General features: G+C 35.3%; 2 protein-coding genes across 2 annotated transcripts in view; both read right to left on the bottom strand.

Moving 5' to 3' along the window:
- The window catches only part of elmo1 (engulfment and cell motility 1 (ced-12 homolog, C. elegans)), a 100,914-nt gene extending 94,258 nt beyond the window's left edge, over nt 1-6,656 (bottom strand). Inside the window, exon 1 of the mRNA XM_067410885.1 lies at nt 6,532-6,656. The gene's annotated coding sequence lies outside the window, so the exon portion shown is untranslated. The remainder of the gene's footprint in view (nt 1-6,531) is intronic.
- Nucleotides 6,657-11,674: 5,018 nt separating this feature from the next.
- Nucleotides 11,675-20,294, bottom strand: rp9 (RP9 pre-mRNA splicing factor). Its single transcript, XM_067411519.1, has 6 exons — nt 20,000-20,294; nt 19,839-19,869; nt 19,402-19,531; nt 17,748-17,839; nt 15,750-15,811; nt 11,675-12,838 (listed from the first exon to the last, which is right to left on the bottom strand). The coding sequence occupies exons 1-6, from the start codon at nt 20,146-20,148 to the stop codon at nt 12,643-12,645; spliced, it is 660 nt and encodes a 219-aa protein (XP_067267620.1). The 5' UTR covers nt 20,149-20,294; the 3' UTR covers nt 11,675-12,642.
- Nucleotides 20,295-21,244: the final 950 nt, after the last annotated feature.

Here is a 21,244-nt window from a genome sequence, read left to right as displayed (position 1 = left end):
GACGCTTTCCAAGAGAGAAAGTTTTTACTGCAAGTGCACAGCTGGAGCACACAGCTGGACCGATCGTGAGCATGCAGCTGCGATGACCTGAGGCTCACAAAGACTATCTGTGCCCGCTCAAAGACAACGGACTGTGCCAAATTGGTACCAGCCGGGCCAGTTCAACCAAATGTTAGTACATACAAGCAGCGCCACAGGATCACTGGCTTCCCGAGAGCTCAGGTGCGAGGAAAAGCTTCAAAACCCGGCCAACATTGCTGGCACAGTCTAGAGATGACGCCCAACCCAGTCACAGAGGACATCCAGACAAAAGTGAAATCATACTTGGTGTGAACACAAGAAACTGGACAGAACATAGAAGAATGTGTTCTAAACAAAGCTTTCTAGTGACCTGGTTTTCTTCTCACATTGATATTCATCATCCAAAGCAAGGAAGTAAGCAGAGCAGTTTCAACCCAAAAAAAACTAAGACAGCATCACAGATTCTCTTTACACTTTCACCAACACTTATTAAGCGACTGTAACACCTTCATTTAAACCTGTCTGCATCTGTAATTAATGTAATGCCAGAAGCAATAATTACATGCACTGCTACATTATCAACTAAAGCAGGAAATTGATCTAGGCTGGCAATGCTGGGGGGCGAGCGGGGTGTTGATACTCATCAGATGATATCTGGTGCCATACGGAACAACAGCAACAGGCAGCTGCTATTAGCAGGAGAGAAATTTTCATTCTTGAAAGCATTTTATTAGGCAAAAATTTGGATACTGCACATCTCTTAAAGGATTAGTTCACTTCAGAATTAAAATTTCCTGATAATTTACTCACCCCAATGTGATCCAAGATGTTTATGTCTTTCTTCAGTCGAAAAGAAATTAAGGTTTTTGAGGAAAACATTTCAGGATTTTTCTCCATATATATTATTGACTTCATTGGGGTACAAGGGGTTGAAGGTCCAAATTACAGTTTCAATGCAGCTTCAAAAGGTTCTACATGATCCCAGACGAGAAATAAGGGTCTTGCGAAATCAGTAATTTAAAAAAAAAAAGAAAAGGAGAAAATGTATATACTTTTTGGCCACATATGCTCATCTTGCACTGCTCTGCGATGCGCCATGCATTACATAATCACATTGGAAAGGTCACACGTGACGAAGGCGGAGCTAGTGCAAGACAAGCATTTGTAGTTAAAAAGTATATCTTTTTTTTTTTATATTTTTAGAAAATGACAGATGGTTTTGCTAGATAAGACCCTTATTCCTCATCTGGGATCATGTAGAGCCCTTTGAAGCTGCACTGAAACTGCAATTTGGACCTTCAACCCGTCTGGAGGCCATTGAAGTCCACTATATGGAGAAAAATCATGGAATGTTTTCCTCAAAAACGTTAATTTCTTTTCGACTGAAGAAAGACATAAACATCTTGGATGACATGGTGCTGAGTAAATTATCAGGAAATTTTAATTCTGAAGTGAACTGATCAGTTAAGTGCAAGAGCAATATTTTTTCCAGAAAGAGAACTGCTCTAAAATTTTCCACAAAAATATTAAGAAGCACAACTGTTTTCAATATTGACAATAATAAGAAATGTTTCTTGAGCAGCAAATCAGCATATTAGAATGATTTCTGAAGGATCATGTGATTTAGTAAGTATACATTCAGTCGGCATACGCATAACATTTCAAGTCAGTTTCTGCCTTTATAAACCCCAATTTATTCCTTACTTTGATGTAGGATAAAATCTATGGGATTTAGAATCAAATCCAACCATATGTGCGGTTTATAAATGAGGCACCAGATTCCTTAGTCTATTTTTTAAATTACGGATCATTTTCACATAACAACCTCTCATGCAATTGGTTTTTTCGAATTTGCATGGGTAAGTGAGATTTCTCCCTATGTCCACACTGGAGATGCACTCGACTAAGAAGAGATGTTTGCCACCAAAATAAGCCGAAGCCAAAACACCTCACTTATTTTGATGGCAAGGAAGATAAGAGAAGACAGGAATGAACACAACAGACAAGGAACAGTTAAGAATCCCCCCTGTGTAAGTGAGTTTAGATGTGAGATAAGGGTGGTGGGAAGGCTATAAAGGGTGGGAAAAGAACAGGGAGAGAGAGAGAGAGAATCACTTGCAGTCAAGAACTCATCATAAATTGGCAAGGTTGCACTCAGAGGTGAGAGACTGAGAAACTGCAGTAAGTAATTTATATATACATGCCGCACATGTGCAGAATTTCAATGAGCCGCTCGCACAGTGACTCCGTAAACTTCTGACTCTCTTAGAAGAAAACTCATCTGATCTCAGTTACTGCCTCCACCGCACACAGACACAATGATAACCCCCCTGACTCCAACCCAGAGCTGAAGACAATGAGAAGCAGAAAAGCATTTGTTACATGACTGAAGCTTTCCCTCATGAGCTTATGACGCAAACATTTTAAAGAGAGGATAAGAAACTGAACTGAACACATTGCACACATTCATTAATCCTCTGTGGCCTAGCAGTACAAACTCTGACACATAGCGATAGCGCCATGGTGCTTATTTGGGCTTTGTGGGTTCGCACAAAGCCCAACACTTCTCCTTCCACACAACAGGCAATATGGCGAAGTAAGTTCCGCCTTCTAAATAAGTCATCGTGTCCCTGCAGCCGAAGCTCCGGTTCGTATAGAAACAGTCAGACGCGCACCTCTGAAATGAGGCACAAGAGACGCGCATTTAGGACTTTGATCCTAGCTAAATACCGTTTTTTGTGATGATTCAAGCATTTAGAAACAAAATTTATGAGACAGCTGTTGTCAGATTTCATTGGTGATTTCAGATATGAAATTTAATCGAAAGCTTGGCAAACAGCTTTGGAGAATTTGATGTTTCCCTATTCAAAGAGATAGGAGCTGCACTTGAATGCCCGAGAGAGGTTTCAAAGATGGCCACCAGGTGAAATGACTTGTCTTAAAGGGACTTTGGCTCTACTCACTGAAAATGCTGTCCTATTTCTCACTTACTCAACACTCCTAAAAATAAAGGTTCCAAAAGGTTTTTTTACAGCCTTTCAGTGAACGGTTTTTAAAAGAACCATTATTTTCTTAGTGTGAAGAACAATTTAATAATCTAAAGAGTTAAAGGATCTTCATGGAACCATCAATGACAATAAAGAACCTTTAATTTAAGAGTGTATAAAAATAACATCTACATAGTGGCACCCAACAGAGGGCATTGTGAACCAAAACGATGCATTTGACATTAATGTTGTGATGTGACTCAATTATTTCTGACCCAGAAAACACACTACATTCCACATAACATACACTGGACGTGCTTACGTTTGAAGACCAAGAGCTCATGCATGCAATCTAAAGGACCAATGGGGCAAGACGCCGAGCTCACACTTGCCTCAAGACACAAAAGTGACTCAACGACATGAGGATAAAGACTGTCACTGCAACAAAACACATTCTCATCTGGACTCCACAAGACCCGCCCGCATGCATCAGAAATATCTTCAACTACAAAGTCAAGGAAATATATGCATGAAAAAGATGATGACTTTGAGCTTCTGATAGTTCCTTTTTCATTTGAAAAATCTATTTCTTTCCCAGAGGGCATGGAAGTCTCTACTACTTACAGATGTCATTTCTTCCTCAATTTTTCACAGCTCTTCAGAATAAACCACAATATATAAATACAATATATTGGTGTACAGAACTGTTGGTAGATCAAAAGTCTCATTTAGGGCTACAACAACTAACTCAATGATTAGTTGTTTAGTAATTAGTGAAAATGTATTTATTTATTTATTTATTCATGTTTAATGCCATATTAGCAATTCATGGCAATATTAACAGTATTTAAAGGTTCCATCGAACTGAAATTTGAATTTACCTTGGCATAGTTGAATAACATGGAAATGACAAACAGTGAGTCTCAAACTCCATTGTTTCCTCCTTCTTATATAAATCTCATTTGTTTAAAAGACATCCGAAGAACAGGCGAATCTCAACATAACACCGACTGTTACGTAACAGTCGGGCTCATTAATATGTACGCCCCCAATATTTGCATATGCCAGCCCATGATTGAGGCATTACACAAGAGCAGCCAGTATTAACGTCTGAAGCAGCACAGCTGAATCATCAGACTAGGTAAGCAAAAAATGGCAGATGGAGCAATAACTGACATGATCCATGATATCATGATATTTTTAGTGATATTTGAAAATTGTCTTTCTAAATGTTTCGTTAGCATGTTGCTAATGTACTGTTAAATGTGGTTAAAGTTACCATTGTTTCTTACTGTATTCACGAAGACAAGAGCAGTCACTATTTTCATTTTTAAACACTTGCAGTCTGTATAATGCATAAACACAACTTCATTCTTTATAAATCTCTCCAACAGTGTGTAATGTTAGCTTTAGCCACGGAGCACTATCAAACTCATTCAGAATCAAATGTAAACATCCAAATAAATACCATACTTACGCGATTAGACATGTTGCATGACTTCGTAAAGATCCATTTTGAGGGTTATATTAGCTGTGTGTACTTTGTTTATGCACTGCTTAAGGCAAGCGTGAGCTCCGAGGGCGGGGAGCAATTAAAGGGGCCGCAGCCTAAATCGGCTCATATTTAATGATGCCCCAAAATAGGCAGTTAAAAAAAATGAATGCGGTATTTTTAGCTGAAACTTCACAGACACATTCAGGGGACACCTTAGACTTATATTACATCTTTTAAAAAGACGTTCTACGGCACCTTTAAAAATTCTCATTACAATATCATTTCAATACAATAATATAAAAAATTTTAGTAAAAAAAAAAAATCTACAGAAGTGAATCTTGGTAGATGAATCCTGAAATCACAGAATTAAGATTCTGTGTACTACTTTAATTTTTAGAAGATAATTATGGAAATATTGGTAACACTTTACAATAAGGTCTCATTTATTAACATTAGTTAATGTATTAACTAACAATGAGCAATACATTTGTTACAGTATTTATCTTTGTTTATGTTAGTTAATAAAAATATTGTTGTTCATTGTTTGTTCATCATGTTAGTTCACAATGCATTAACTAATATTAACAAATACAATTGAAATTTTATAATGTATTAGGAAATGTTGAAATTAACATGAACTAAGATTAATAAATGCTGTAGAAATGTTGTTTATTCTTATTCATGTTAACTAAAGTAGTTAACTAACTAATGAAACCTTATTGTAAAGTGTTACCCAAAATATGAAAGTTTGACATTTACAGAAGCAAAATGTGGGCATCAGTAAATTCTGATATTACTGCATGATTTTACCTTGGTAATGCGGACTAGAGCACAAAGTATCAAAAATGCATAAAACTAAACTATATGAATAAAATGCTTCATATTTCAGTCTGTTTTTTCCATGTTTGTGTATTGCTGTCATCCAGTGTTTTCATTTGACATGCTTTCTTTGTAACCATCAATTTTTGTATGAGTCATCTTAATAATACAAAGGCCATACATAACTTTCTTTCATTCATTTACATTTTATATCCGTACGCAAGATAATTTCATGGTCTCATTCGATGCAAAAAAATTCAATTAGTCTTATTAATTCCATTCATTGTAAAAAAAATTGATTATCAGCACTAATCTCAGGATTTAAAGGGACAGTTCAAACACACACACACACAGACACACACAAAAATGTAAAATCTGTCATCTCACATCCGTGGAACACAAAAGGAGATGTTAGGCATACGACAAACTGTCAAGCTTCAGTCACCATTCACTTTCATTGCATCTTTTTCCCTACAATGTAAGTAAACCGTGACTGAGAATGTCCCTCTGCCTCACATCTCCTTTTGTGTTCAGCTAAAGAAAGAATGTCATATGGGTTTGTAACGACACGAATGCGAGTAATGTGCTTTATAATAACGCCACAGAGTAAAAGATGACGGAATTGGGTGACCTGTCCCTTTAACTGGACATTTATTTCACTCACACAGTCGGCGTGCCACACAAAACCAAGCAAACTATTATTCCAAAGTCTGCGAGGATCTTCCATTAAATTAAAAAAATCGTGGAATGAGCAAGATAAGTTTCAAAGAACATTAAAGCGTTTGTTTTTCTATATTTCTAGTCTCTCCTAAAGAGACAATAGAGAAGTCATTGTCATTGTGCAGAACTCTCTAATGCACCTTTCTCGACATAAACAGTCAGCATCAATCGAAAAAATACAACCTCTGATGTGCGAGACACTCTTTTGACCTCATAGTCCCCATGTTTAATGCGTATGTGGAATAAAACACGCACGAAGTAAAGCAGAGTCATTGATGCACTGAGCTCTGTCAAACTCTCCACCCGCTGCGATCTGTCTGTTCGCGCTCAATAGAGGGGCTATTCACGAATCACGACTGACTTACAACTGCACACTACAGCGCTTAAACTTCAACCAGTAAGAATGAAACAGCACGAAGTGGCCTGTGATCGCGCCGATAACAGATTATCATCAGGGAAATCGGCTATGCGTAATAAAACGTACTAACCTGAAGCGGCGAGGCGACTTTTCCTCCTTCCAGGGATTGATGTTTGGGAGTTTGTTGCAGTCGCGCGCTCCCTCCCTTTCTCTAGCGCACTAGATAGATAGTGCTGATGTTGTTTTCACTTCCTCTTTCCTCCTCCTCCCGGCTGCTCATTGGTTCCGCTGTTTCAGTCATGCACCAATAACAGCACAGTAAATCCTGATCATTCAATAGACAGATAAAAGCGCATCAGTGTACTTTCTCAGTCTAGTCTAGTGGATATAGGCTATTGATTGTAATGTTTGCTTTTGCTTCTTGATATAAAATATTTTCCGGCATGATTTAAGAGCATAGTATAACAAGACATAATGACTTCCATAAAAAAGCTAAAAGCTTCCCTGTTACACATTTGATTTGTAAAAGAACAATAACATTACTACATTTTAAGGTGTTCAAAATGTCATAGGAAAGGTAGAAACTAGTTAATAGTTCAAATTAATAAATTATATATATAAATTTAAAGGGTTAGTTCACCCAAAAATGAAATTTCTGTCATTAAGTACTCACCCTCATGTCGTTTCAAACCCGCAAGACCGTCATTCATCTTCAAAACACAAATTAAGATATTTTTGATGAAACCCGAGAGGTTTTTTTTTTTTTTATCTCCCATTGAATGCAATGATATAACCACATTTAAGGTCTAGAAAAGTAGTAAAGTCATCGTTAAAATAGTCAATGGCTGCGTCCGAAATCGCATACTTCCCTATTATATAGTATGCAAAAAACAGTATGCGAGGCGAGTAGTATGTCCGAATTCATAGTATTCGAAAAACAGTAGGCGAGAAGTACCCGGATGACCTACTGCTTCCGCCCGAATTCTGTAGTAGGCATTCGATGGACGCTGCGCTATCCCGTGATACCACAGGAGAGGATTCTTCATATTCAAAAATGGCGGAAAACGGCGGTATGCAGCTCTTTTCAAGTCCTTAAGTACCTCAGGGAAAAACTGTGTTTATTGTGGTTAAATTGCACTTGTTTAACATAATGTAAGTAAACGGCTGACTTATTGAAAGTTTAAACAATGTAATGAGAAGATTAAGAGTCGGTTGTAAAAAGATGTTTAATCATTATTACTGACAGCACATCAAGCTAACCAACAGGTCGAGATAACGTTACATCAGCTTGTTAACACTGTTTTATTTAACGTAGACGTTCGTTGTTAAGCAGTTTAATGAGATTAGAAAACTTAACGGACAGCAACATTCAGGCAGCAGTAGTTTATAGGGCTCACAGTTTGAAGTTTTTTTTAGAATATGTATATTATTATCATTCTATTTATTTGTATATATTGTATATAATATTTAGGCTATGTTGTGTATTTCTCTCGCCCTCTCTGTCTATCTACACATTATTTATTTATATATAATGTATTCAAGTTTGTTTATTGATTCATGTCTTTTGTTTCTCGTGTATTTTTATATGCATTAATTTTTAACAATAAATTACTTAATTTCGTTGCTTCAAATCAGCCTCTGTCGTGATATTCACAGATTTATTTTTATTCTGAGGTAAAATTTCCTAGCTAAATAGGTGATTATACTTTGACATATTTAAATTTTCGCGCTGTTGTGACGACGCATGACAAGTGACAACATTAACATGGCGGATGTAGTACGTCCGAATTCCATTCATACTACCCATATTCATACTATATAGAACGTACTGTTTTAACGGTCGGGAAGTACGTTCAAATTCAAATGTAGTACCTACTCATGTAGTATGCGATTTCGGACGCAGCAAATGTGACTACAATGGTTCAACCCTAATGTTATGAAGCGACGAGAATACTTTTGTGTGCATAAACAAAACAAAAATAACGACTTAATTCAACAATTTCCTCTCTACCCTGTCATTATCCTATGAAGTTTACATTGAAGACACATTGCAGAGTTTCCGTACCTCAGAACGGCAACCCTGAATTGGCCGGCTCCTGCGTCAGCATCACACGCATGCGTCGACCAATACTGTAAACGAAGTCGGCCGATACTGAGCCGCCGTTCGGACTGCGTTCACTGCGTAGGAGTTGGACAGGGTAGAGAAGAATTTGTTGAATGAAGTCGTTATTTTTGCTTTGTTTTTGCACACAAAAAGTATTCTCATCACTTCATAACATTAAAGGATTAGTTCACTTTCAAATAAAATTTTCCTGATAATTTACTCACCCCCATGTCATCCAAGATGTTCATGTCCTTCTTTCTTCAGTCGAAAAGAAATTAAGGTTTTTGATGAAAACATTCCAGGATTTTTGTCCATATATTGGACTTCAAAGGAGTTTCAGTGCAGCTTCAAAGGGCTTTAAACAATACCAGACGAGGAATAAGGGTCTTATCTAGAGAAACAGTCAGCCATTTAAAAAAATTTTTTTTAAAAATGTATTAGTTTTAATAGATGCTCGTCTTGAACTAGCTCTTTTCTTCTTCTTCTCTGTTAGAATTCCAGCAGTGTAGACGCTGATGAGTGTATTACTGCCCTCCTCAGGTCAAAGTTTGAACTACTTGCACTAGCATATTGTTTATGACAAATTAGTTCAAACTTTGACCTGTGGAGGGCAGTAATACACTTAGCAGCGTCTACTAGTTCAAGATGAGCATCTATGGTTAAAACCTATATAATTTTTTTTTTTAAATTTAGAAAATGACAGATCGTTTCGCTAGATAAGACCCTTATTCCTTGTCTGGTATCGTTTAAAGCCCTTTGAAGCTGCACTGAAACTGTAATTTTGACCTTCAACCATTTGGGGCCAACTGAAGTCCACTATAAGGAGAATAATCCTGGAATGTTTTCCTCAAAAAACTTAATTTCTTTTCGACTGAAGAAAGAAGGACATGGACATCTAGGACGACATGGGGGTGAGTAAATTATCAGGAAAATTTTATTTGAAAGTGAACTAATCCTTTAAGGTTGAACCACTGTTGTCACATGGACTGTTTTAAAGATTTCTTTACAACTTCACTGGACCTTGAATGTGGTAATTATGCTGCTTTGCTATGGGAGATTTTTGAAGAAAAAAAACTCTCGGATTTCATCAAAAATATCTTAATTTGTGTTCTGAAGATGAACAAAGGTTTTGTGGGTTTGGAGTAATTAATGACAGAAATTTCATTTTTGGGTGAACTAACCCTTTAAGATCTAAATATCTGCAGTTACCAATGGGTTTAAATAATTTTCATTTAATAAAAGTAAGAAGGTTTTTTTGTAAGTATTTTTAAAAACCTTGAATTAATGCCAGCAAGCCTTTATCTACTGAAATAATAAAATAACAAGATTAAAACAGAACATCATTGCCTGGCCATTAGTCTTCAGGGTATATTTGGCATTTTGTAAATATCTGTCCATCAGATCTTAATATCCTCACAATCTCCACACACACAGGCAATATATTATCTTTCCCACACAAGATGATGTATTAACCGTCCCATGCTGGCATCATTTACCTACTCCATTTTGCTGATTAGAGAGAGGATGTAATTCTATAAAAGCCTTTAAAGAATGTCTAGAATTCTGTTAAGCAACGCACATGATGTAAAATATTATGTAAACCAAATCCAGTCTATATCCACATCAACAACTGGATGCACATCATGGGTCAATCACTACATCAGCTATTCTCTGAATTCTGACATACTTTTTTTGGACTGTGTAAAATGATGAACAACTCTAGTTCTTTAGGAAATTAAACTGCTGAAAACCAAATCCCATACTCTGCATCACAAAAACGGCAGTGATGGACTTTCTGTGATCTACGATTCTGATGCAATACTTTAAATGTATATTTGTCCCAAATTCACAAAATAAATAAATGTATACTACAGGGCTGTTGAATGCTCCAATCTGATTGGTTGACCAACGTTCTAAGGAGCGCAATTATTTGCGCTAAAGTAGTTCTAGGCAGGTCTTGACCGCATTGCAATTCTATATCCCTCCGCCAAATGACATTTTCAGTTATTTCAAAAGGTCCTAAAGCAAGCCACAACTGCAAAAGAAACAAAACCCACAACGACACCGACCAAGCAAATAAATATAGTACACAATAGGATGAAAACGACATATTATTGTCATGGTTTTTGCCACAAAATACGTTTTATTGTGTCCTGAAAGCGCTCTCTCTCGCTTTCAAACGTACGGACACACGCACAGAAACGTTTTGTCAGCGCTGCTCTGACGAATTAATCACTAAAATAGTTTAGCAACTTCAAAGATTCAAGCAACTTCAAAGATTCAAGCAACTTCAAACGACTCACCAGTGAGGTAATATATCTGTGCGGTTCTTGAGGTAGATAAACTTATAGTTTCGCTATTAGTAGAGACACTGCTGCCGTGAGAGAAGCACAGACTCAGATAGCATAATTCACACATGCTTATTCTCTCTCACACCTGCATTAATAACTATCAACTGTTTTATTCTGTTATCAAGACTCAAGCCTCCGTTACTAGTTCTGAAATGACGTTTTGGAATTAGCAACGGAGGCTTGGGATGAGATGCGTAAGAAATTAGTCCCACACACAAGATTTTTTTAAGGACAAAAACCTGACAAATGTCTTGAAATAAAACATCAGAACAGTGTCTTGAGGTGTGGTAACCGTAGTATAAGCGGAATAATTGACTCTGGGCCGTTGAATTCTTAGAAAATAACGCACATCTGAGGTGAAACGACTACGCTATGGGTCGAGGCCGCATTACCACCTAAGAATTCAAAGGCCCAGAGTCAATTATTCCATACGTAATAATTGGTGACGTGTATGATAATGTAATGTTTTGTAATTTATTGTATTTTATACAAATATATATATTAAAATTAAATTACTAATTCCATAAACCTTATATACACCATTTTTATATATTTGTATTTTATTTGTAATTAGGCAGAACTGTTGTGCTGGGATTTTCTGTCACAATTGCGCTTTAACTTGTAAATTTAAAAATTTAAAATCTATTTAAACTTAGCAATTCAACAAAGCATAGAGTGGGGAACTCATTTGTGAGATTCACTGTTTGTCAAATAAAAAGGGAACATGTGACATACACACATGTTTCTAATGGCCCTGGCCAGATCAGAACAAAGGGAGATACAATGAAAAGAGAGGAACTAAAAAGGAAACACGAGAAACCAGCTTTTATTAACAGTACAAACACATTCTGAAGATGAGAGCAAACTAATGACTTCATCTGAAAATTAAATAAAGCCCTGATAGTTAGTCATTGACTGAAGTTGATTTGATGTAAATATTATTAATATGAATATTTACTAATAATTAATTACCGTTTTCTTCTTTTTTGAAAGTACACATTTAAATAGTCTCTACTTGAATCAGCATTATGAAAAGCTCCTTTGATGATGTGATGCACTATTTATCTTGATACAAAATGGCACATGTACTCCAACGACAACCACGGGACTCCGGATTTCAGCGACGAGTGACGAGATCAAAGGAAAAACATCTTTTCCCCTCTCAATATGCCTCTCTGGTGATGTGAATGACGTGCAAACCATTGTCACCCATTCGAGAGGTGCTAATTGGCTGCGCTTACGAACCACATCCAGATGAAGAAGCCTCAAACACTTTGATGGAAATAGATGTGAATGTGAATTCACACTTGTAATTTGAGTTGCAAGATGCTGTAAATTCTCAAATGCTTTAGGAAATATCAGATTAACATAAAAAGCAGCTGTAAATGCTGAAAAGTCATTGATTTATTTGGATGACATTTATAGACGTCACTTCACGACAGCAGATGGCATGTATCATAAGCTCTCGTCAGTTATTTTCACAATGACACATTCTCAAAATGTAAATCAACCTACATTCAGAAACTCTGTTCACATCAAACTTCAGTCCAGTAAGCCCAAGGAACAAACATGCTAAGGAACGGCTATAGGATATATGCACATCTCCTAAGCATTCCATGCGACAGAGGGGATTTAATGCATCTATGCATTATTAAGCAGATCTGAAGATGGCCTGGGGAACTGATGGGAAGCCTCCTGTGTATATTTGATAGGGCTGACACACTACTGCTGACCTTATAGGATTCTATTCATGAACACTGAGACACCAAGACCACTGGCCCCTGTTTCAGTCTGAGTCTGAGTCATCACTATCCTTGGCCTTGTGCTTCTTCTTTTTCTTCTTGTGTTTCTTCTTTTCTTTCTTCCTCTTCTCCTTTTTTTTCTTCTTCTTCTTCCGGTTATGATCAGAGGAGGCAGAAGAAGACGAGGTGGAGTCAGAGTCGGAGGTGGTGTCTTGAAGCAGCTGTTTCAACTGCTCGATCCTACAGTGAGGAGAAAAGACACATCAAAATTCATGTCTATGCACATTATTGTAATGCACCGGCTAAAAAGGCAATCAAACTATAGTTAATGGATGTCATAAAAATATTTACCATGAAAAAATACATGCATCTCATTTAAAACAGTCCTATTAAAGATTAATAAGTAGAGGCCGCTACAAACGTAAAATTAAATTGGGTTTATAAATAATATTTAAAACACAATATTCATTATAAAAATAAGTAATATTTATTTGCATACATACACATGTACATATATATGCATATAAATATTACACATTATTATTATTATCATTATTATGTAATATTTACAGTATATGCATATATACAGACACATGCATATATGTGTTTGTGCGTGTGAGCGTATACATGTATATAAAATATTATTAAAATTGTTAATATTATGTGTATGTAATATATACACACACATGTACACACATACATATATACACACACACAATATATACAACATTTATAATAATTTACATACGAGTGTGTTTGTGTACGTATATATATATATATAAAATAATTTGCAGTGGTGTCTAAGGGCCCGAAGATCACGGGCATCCAGTATGGTTTTCCGGCCTTGACCCTTACGCACAGAGATTGTTCCAGATTCTCTGAATCTTTGGATGATATTATGCACTGTAGATGATGATAACTTCAAACTCTTTGCAATTTTTCTCTGAGAAACTCCTTTCTGATATTGCTCCACTATTTTTCGCCGCAGCATTGGGGGAATTGGTGATCCTCTGCCCATCTTGACGTCTGAGAGACACTGCCACTTTGAGAGGCTCTTTTTATACCCAATCATGTTGCCAATTGACCTAATAAGTTGCAAATTGGTCCTCCAGCTGTTCCTTATGTGTACATTTAACTTTTTCGGCCTCTTATTGCTACCTGTCCCAACTTTTTTGGAATGTGTAGCTCTCATGAAATCCAAAATGAGCCAATATTTGGCATGACATTTCAAAATGTCTCACTTTCAACATTTGATATATTTTATTCACAATAGAATATAGATAACATAAGTTTATGAGATTTGTAAATTATTGCATTCCTTTTTTATTCACAATTTGTACAGTGTCCCAACTTTTTTGGAATCGGGTTTGTATATGTTAGAAGTATTATTTGTGTAACATTATATATATATATATATATATATATATATATATATATATATATATATATATATATATATATATACACACACACACACACACACACACAATCACAATATATACAACATTTATAAAACTTAATTTACATACATGTGTTTTTGTTTGTGTATATTTTATATATAAAATATTATAAATGTTATAAAAATGTGTATATAATCATATATACAAATACTTGTAACATATATAATATTTAATGTAAATTAATATACATATATAAATATGTATGTTTATATATGTGTGTATACATTCTAAATATTGCTATAAATAATATCTAAAATATATACGTGTGTATAAATATTAAATACAAATATAATGTATATTACTTATATCAATAATACTTAATATATTTATATACATGTACACATTACACACATACAAATACACAAAAATAATATTTTATATTTATAATTTTTTATGAACCTACAAACATGAATAGAAAACATTTTTATACTTATTTATATATGTCAGTCATTAACTATGCGATTCCTTTTGGTGGCACTAGTGGCACACACTTCCCCTTTGAGCAATTGGAGCAATTTAGATCATTTCAAGAACTCTATTTTTAACTAGATTTGATTGCTATTGTTTTTGGCAACATAAGAAGAAGCAGAAAACACAAGCACCTTCTGAAAGTCTGTGTCACACTGACCTGAAACTATTAACAATTCATCGGATCACTGCTGTTCAGAGGGTTCACATCCTCTAACAGAGGCGTGTATCCTTGGGAACCGCACAACCCCGTTTTAGCTTTGCTTTCATTCACTACATGCTGTGAAGCCTGCATCAATGTTAAAGCGGCTGATTTCTGACTTTCAACTTTTTTTTAAACAAGCAACTCCTTGTTTTCCAACATCCTGCTGAAAAATTCAAATTGCCAGTCCCAAAGGAATGTTTAGTAACAGTTCTGTGGCATAAATGTGGAGCTCAGCAATGCACAAGCAAAATAATCTGTCAAAACGGCCCACAATGGCTTTACATCCCACATAACGGTTTCTAATTACTCCCATGTAGCAAGAGCTCTTGTCACCACATAGCAGAAGATAATCACAGTGGAGTAAAGAGTTACGTAATCGTCTGCAACAGGGTTCTTTTGTTGAACTGACACAATTCATCAACACTGGCCTCTGAGAGACCTCAACACACCAAATATTTTATTAATAAGCAGATCCAGCCGAGGCTGAACATTATTAAAAGCTCTATCTCATAGACACGGGTTAGTAAGATTTTTTAGTAAGCAGATCAAAAGTAAAGACAGTTATATTACAAAAGATTTCTGTTTCAAATAAATGCTGTTCTTTCATCAAAAGAATTCTGGGGAAAAAATGTATCCGTTTTCACAAAAATAACGTTTTTTAGAGCAGCAAATCAGCATGTAGGAAAGATTTCTGAAGGATCATGTGACACTGAAGACTGGATTAATGATGCTGAAAATTCAGCTTTGCCATCACAGGAATAAATTACATTTTAAAATATATTAAAATAGAAAAAAGTTGTTTTAAATTGTAGTAATATTTCACAATATTACTGTTTGTACTGATCAAACAAATTCCAAACTATTGAACGGTACTGTACATCATGTTGACTGATTGTAAATTGTGTCTATCCTTATTGCTTTTGAAAGTCATTTAAATGCAAAAATGGACTGAATTTATTTTTATTTGAGTTTCCAAAACATGATGGCACAGTCTCAATATTTAAAAAACTTGACGTACCTCGTCTCTTTTTCATTGCGTTTGTTTTCTCGAATGATATCGTACATTGGATCCTCATGTGCCTGTGAAAGAATCATAGAAATTACATGAACAGGTTCACCATATTAAAAAATTTAACTTGCAATGGAAAATATTTTATAGCTTCAGTTAATAGTTAATTTTTAAATATGTTGTGCTGTCAATATGGCAGTCGTCATGGACTTATACTTACACCTAGTGGTGTGGATGCAACATTACACACACAAAAAAAAAGTTTAAAGGGATAGTTCACTCAAAAAGGAAAATATCCCATGATTTACTCACCCTCAAGCGATCCTATGTGTAGATGACTATCTTCTTTCAGACAAACACAATCGGAGTTATATTAAAAGGTTAGTTCACCCAAAAATGAAAATTCTGTCATTTATTAGTCACCCTCATGCCGTTCCACACCCGTAAGACATTCATTAATCTTCGGTACACAAATTAAGATATTTTTGTTGAAATCCAATGGCTCCGTGAGGCCTCCATAGGGAGCAATGACACTTCCTCTCTCAAGATCCATAAAGGTACTAAAAACACATCTAAATCAGTTCATCTGAGTACAGTGGTTTAATATTAATATTATAAAGCGACGAGAATATTTTTGGTGCGCCAAAAAAACCCAAAATAACTTATTTAGTGATGGCCGATTTCAAAACACTGCTTCAGGAAGCATAGGAGCACAGTGAATCTGTATCGAATCTGCAGTTCGGAGCGCCAAAGTCACGTGATTTCAGCCGTTTGGCGGGTTTAAACCGTTTGAACCACAATCCGATTCATGATTCGATACACTGATTCATAATTCCTGAAGCAGTGTTTTGAAATCGGTCATCACTAAATAAGTCGTTATTTTGTTTTTTTGCCACACCAAAAATATTCTCGTCGGTTTATAATATTAATATTGAACAACTGTACTCACATGAACTGATTTAGATGTGTTTTTAGTACATTTATGGATCTTGACAGAGGAAGTGACATTACTCCCTATGAAGGCCTCACGGAGCCATCTGATTTGAACTAAAATATCTTAATTTGTGTTCATGAGGGTGAATAATTAATGACAGAATTTTCATTTTTGGGTGAACTAACCCTTTAAAACTCTTCCAAGCTTTATAATAGTAGTGAAGGGGGCATAAGATTTTGAAACTCAAAAAAGTGCATCATCCATCATAAAAATAATCCATATGGCCTTCTGAAGTGAAGCAATGGGTTTTGTAAGAAATATATCCCTAATATAAACTATAATGACTAGCTTCCGCCAGACACCCGTACGCATCGATTTACGGAAAAAGAGTAACCTCTGACACGATGTATGGCGTAAGAGTACTGAAAGTTTAAACGGCTCTCACGGTTCAAACAAATAGGGCTGGGCAACAAACACAAGCTCCTCTTCTCTTATATCAAAATATGACATTTCTCTTTATAAATTCTTGTTTTAGACTTCTAACTTGTGACTGGTGTTTTGTTTTTCTCTATCCTCTGCACTTCTGTGTTCATCAATAATACATCGTGTCAGTTCGAGGTTACTCTTTCGCCATAAATTGATGCTTACCGTCATCTTCCAGAAGCTAGTTATTATAGTTTATAAAGTTTTAAATATGAGTATTAAAAAACAAACAAACAAAAAAACATTGCTTTACTTCAGAAGACCTGAAGATAAACGAAGGTCTTACGGGTGTGGAACGACATGAGGGTGGGTAATAAATTACATTTTCATTATTGGGTAAACTAACCCTTTAATGTAAAAAAAAACTACATGGCATGAGAGATTAAACAAAAAAGCTTGATTATATATATCAATACTTTGTACAATCAGAAATCTACTACTTCATGGCTCAATCTCTAAAAAATTTTATTTAAAAATGTTCAAACTCTGTATATGTAAGGCCAAAGTTTTTAATCAGGCTTTAAGTTAAGGTTACTGTACATGCTTTTAAATAAACCCCAGTGCAAAAGTAGGCCATGTGTGTCACTTACTACTCTGAACTGCTCCAGTTTCTGGTTGCCTTTGATGAAGAAAGGACATTCTCTGTCTCCTGTTCTGTGGCCGTACCTCTTACATCTCCAGCCTACACACAGTTTGTGCACTTATGTTATGTCAATGACCTTCATCGACATGTCAAATCTAAAATATCATTTGTCGTTAAAAGTTATAGACATCAATTTGCGATTAAAAAGAACTATAATAAACAGCACAAACTCATGCTATATAAACATATACTGCACAAAAATGTTCTATATACACGACCAGTCAATTCAAAAGACAATGGAAGCTTGTTTCCGCCACGGAATAAAAAAAAAAAATCTTCCTCCCTGCATCACTCTATTGCGAGTTTATAACTCACAATTCTGAGTTTATATTCTGTAATTCTGACTTTTATCTCATAATTCTGAGTTTATATCTCACAATTCTGACTTTTTTCCTCACAATTGCAAGTTTTTCCGAGTTTATAACTGCACATTTACATCTCGCAATTCTGACTATTTTTTCACAGTTCCGAGTTTATAACTCGTAATTCTGAGTTTAAATCTCGCAATTCTGACTGTAATTTTTTCGCAATTCCGTTATAACTCACAATTCTGACATTTTTTTTTTTCGCATTTCCGAATTTATGACTCACAATTCTGACATCTTTTTTTCTTTCTTTTTTTCTCACAATTGCAAGTTTATAACTCATTCTGACTTTTTTTTCTCAGAATTGGAAGATATAAACTCGGAATTGGAAGAAAAAAGGCATAATTGTGAGATATAAAATCGCAATAAAAAAAAAAAAGGTAATTGCAACTTTCTCTCACAATTATGACTTCTTTCCCTCACAATTGCAAGTTTATATCTTAATAATAAGACTTAATAACTCAAAATTTAAAAAAGAAAAAAAAAGGTCTTCACAATTCAGAGTTTATAACTCGCAATTCTGAGTTTATATCTCGCAATTCTGACTTCTTTTTTTTTTTTGCAATTCCGTTATAACTCACAATTCTGACTTTTTTTCTCACAATTGCAAGTTTATAACTCAAAATTCTGACATATTTCCCACAATTCTGAGTTTATTTTGACTTTTTTCTCAGAATTGTGAGATATAAACTCGGAATTGGAAGTAAAAAAGGCATAATTGTGAGATATAAACTCGCAATTAAAAAAGGTAATTACAACTTTTTATCTCACAATTATGACTTTTTTTCTCACAATTGCGAGTTTATATCTTGCAATTCTGACTTGGCAGAATTAAAAACTCACAATTAAAAAAAAAAAAAAAGTACATTTCATGAGATAAAAAGTCACACTTTTACTTTTTAATTGTGACTTTAAGTCTCACAATTCTGACTTTTTTCCCCAAAATTTCAAGATTTTATCTTATAATTCTTAATTGTTTTCCCCAATTCCAAGTCTGTATTTCACAATTCTGAGAAAAAAAAAGTCTGTGAGCTATAAACTAAGAATTGTGAGACAAAAGTCGCAATTACCTTTTTTATTTTTTATTACGTAGCAGAAAGAAGCTTCCATAAAAGACACACCTACTCACTTCAATTCAGAAGTTCAATTTACATCACAAAAAACTAGTTTGTAACTAAGAAGTATTACAGTTCTTTATTTTAAGAGCAAAGTGAACATATCTGAAAGTTTGCTTACACTGCATGACCTTCACCTCTTTTCCCAGAGGCATCCACAGTCCTTTGGTGGGAGCGTGAGCCAAGAAGCTCCTGGCGTCCTCATTACCAGGGGCATCAGGAATACAGTCCTCTGGTCTGTAATCATCTTCCTGCAAAAGCAGTTCTGCGTGTATTGCAAAATCCTCACCCAAAAACGTATTTCTAATGCCTACATGATCTCTGATGACATATTGTAAGAGGGCCAAAACAACTAGCAGTAACACTTTATTTTACAGTGCCCTTGTTACATATATTACAGGTGCTTGCTTACTGTACTAATAACAGTACATTATGCATAAATGTATGCAACGAACTCTAAAACAATGCAACAATGGCACCTTAAAATAAAGTGTAACCCAACTAGCTCATCATTAATCTGTAGCATTTAATGGCAACAACTTCAAGCCATGGCCAAACCTTGATGAACCCAGGGGGAGGATTTTCATAGCTGAAAGAAAAAAGAAAGTATTAAGTTACATACAAGACAAAAATACAACAGAAAACTACAGCAGTTAAGATAATAAAAACTCTATAAAAAAGCATTAGCAATACCAAACTGATATCATGCAAATACTCACAAAGTCTCCACATGCTTGAGTTTCTGCACCTCTTGAATCAGTTTTCTGGTTTGGTTCTTGTATTTGTCGTCATCTTGTTTTGACTCCTTGTGTTTCTTTCGTTCGTGTCTGTCCTCGTGATGCTCTCGGCTTCGTTTGCGATCTGACATTGCACATTCGTTGGGGATAATATCTTCTAAATCTCTAACCGCATCTTATGTTCGAAAAGTTAGTTCTTCAGTATAATGATGATTGTAAAGGCACATATCAGCGTTCGTTTGACCACTTCCGGGTAAAAGTTCAATTTCAAAATAAAAGGCCCTAAAACGTGCATTGAGGTCTAAACTACATTGCGTCAGATTTAAAAAAGAAAAGAAAAAAAGTAACTTCGTTATACACATACATCTAAAACAAATTATATCATTTAAGAATCATATTTTTAGTTGGAATTATCTGAATGTATTGTTACAGTAAATTAAGATATGTTTATGTCCATTGTATATGAGACAATTGACTCCGACATAATTAATAATTGCAATTGACTGAACTACCTGTTTTTGAGCTTTTTGATTAAAGGGTTAGTTCACCCCAAAATGAAAATTCTGTCATTTATTACTTACCTTCATGCCGTTTCACATCCGTAACACCTTCGTTAATCTTTGGAACACAAATTAAGATATTTTAGTTGAAATCCGATGGCTCCGTGAGGCCTCCATAGGGAGCAATGCCACTTCCTCTGTCAAGATCCATAAAGGTACTAAAAACATATTTAAATCAGTTCATGTGAGTACAGTGGCTCAATGTTAATATTATAAAGCAACGAGAATACTTTTGGTGCACCAAAAAAAAAATAAAAATAACGACTTATTTAGTGATGACCGATTTCAAAACACTGCTTCAGGAAGATTCGACACAGATTCACAATGCTCCGATGCTTCCTGAAGCAGTGTTTTGAAATCGGCCATCACTAAATAAGTCGTTATTTTGTTTTTTGGCGCACCAAAAGTCTGGTCACTTTATAATATTAATATTGAGCCACTGTACTCAGGTGAACTGATTTAAATATGTTTTTAGTACCTTTATGGATCTTGAGAGAGGAAATGTCATTGCTCCCTATGGAGGCCTCACGGAGCCATCGGATTTCAACTAAAATATCTTAATTTGTATTCCGAAGATTAACGAAGGTCTGACGGGTGTTAAACGACATGAGGGTAAGTAATAAATGACAGAATTTTCATTTTGGGGTGAACTAACCATTTAACAGAA

Source organism: Chanodichthys erythropterus, chromosome 15 (genome assembly GCF_024489055.1).
Source record: "Chanodichthys erythropterus isolate Z2021 chromosome 15, ASM2448905v1, whole genome shotgun sequence".
In the NCBI taxonomy this organism is placed as follows: Eukaryota; Metazoa; Chordata; class Actinopteri; order Cypriniformes; family Xenocyprididae; genus Chanodichthys; species Chanodichthys erythropterus.
The sequence above is the reverse complement of the archived record's forward strand: the minus strand, read 5'-3'. Positions and strand labels throughout refer to the sequence as shown.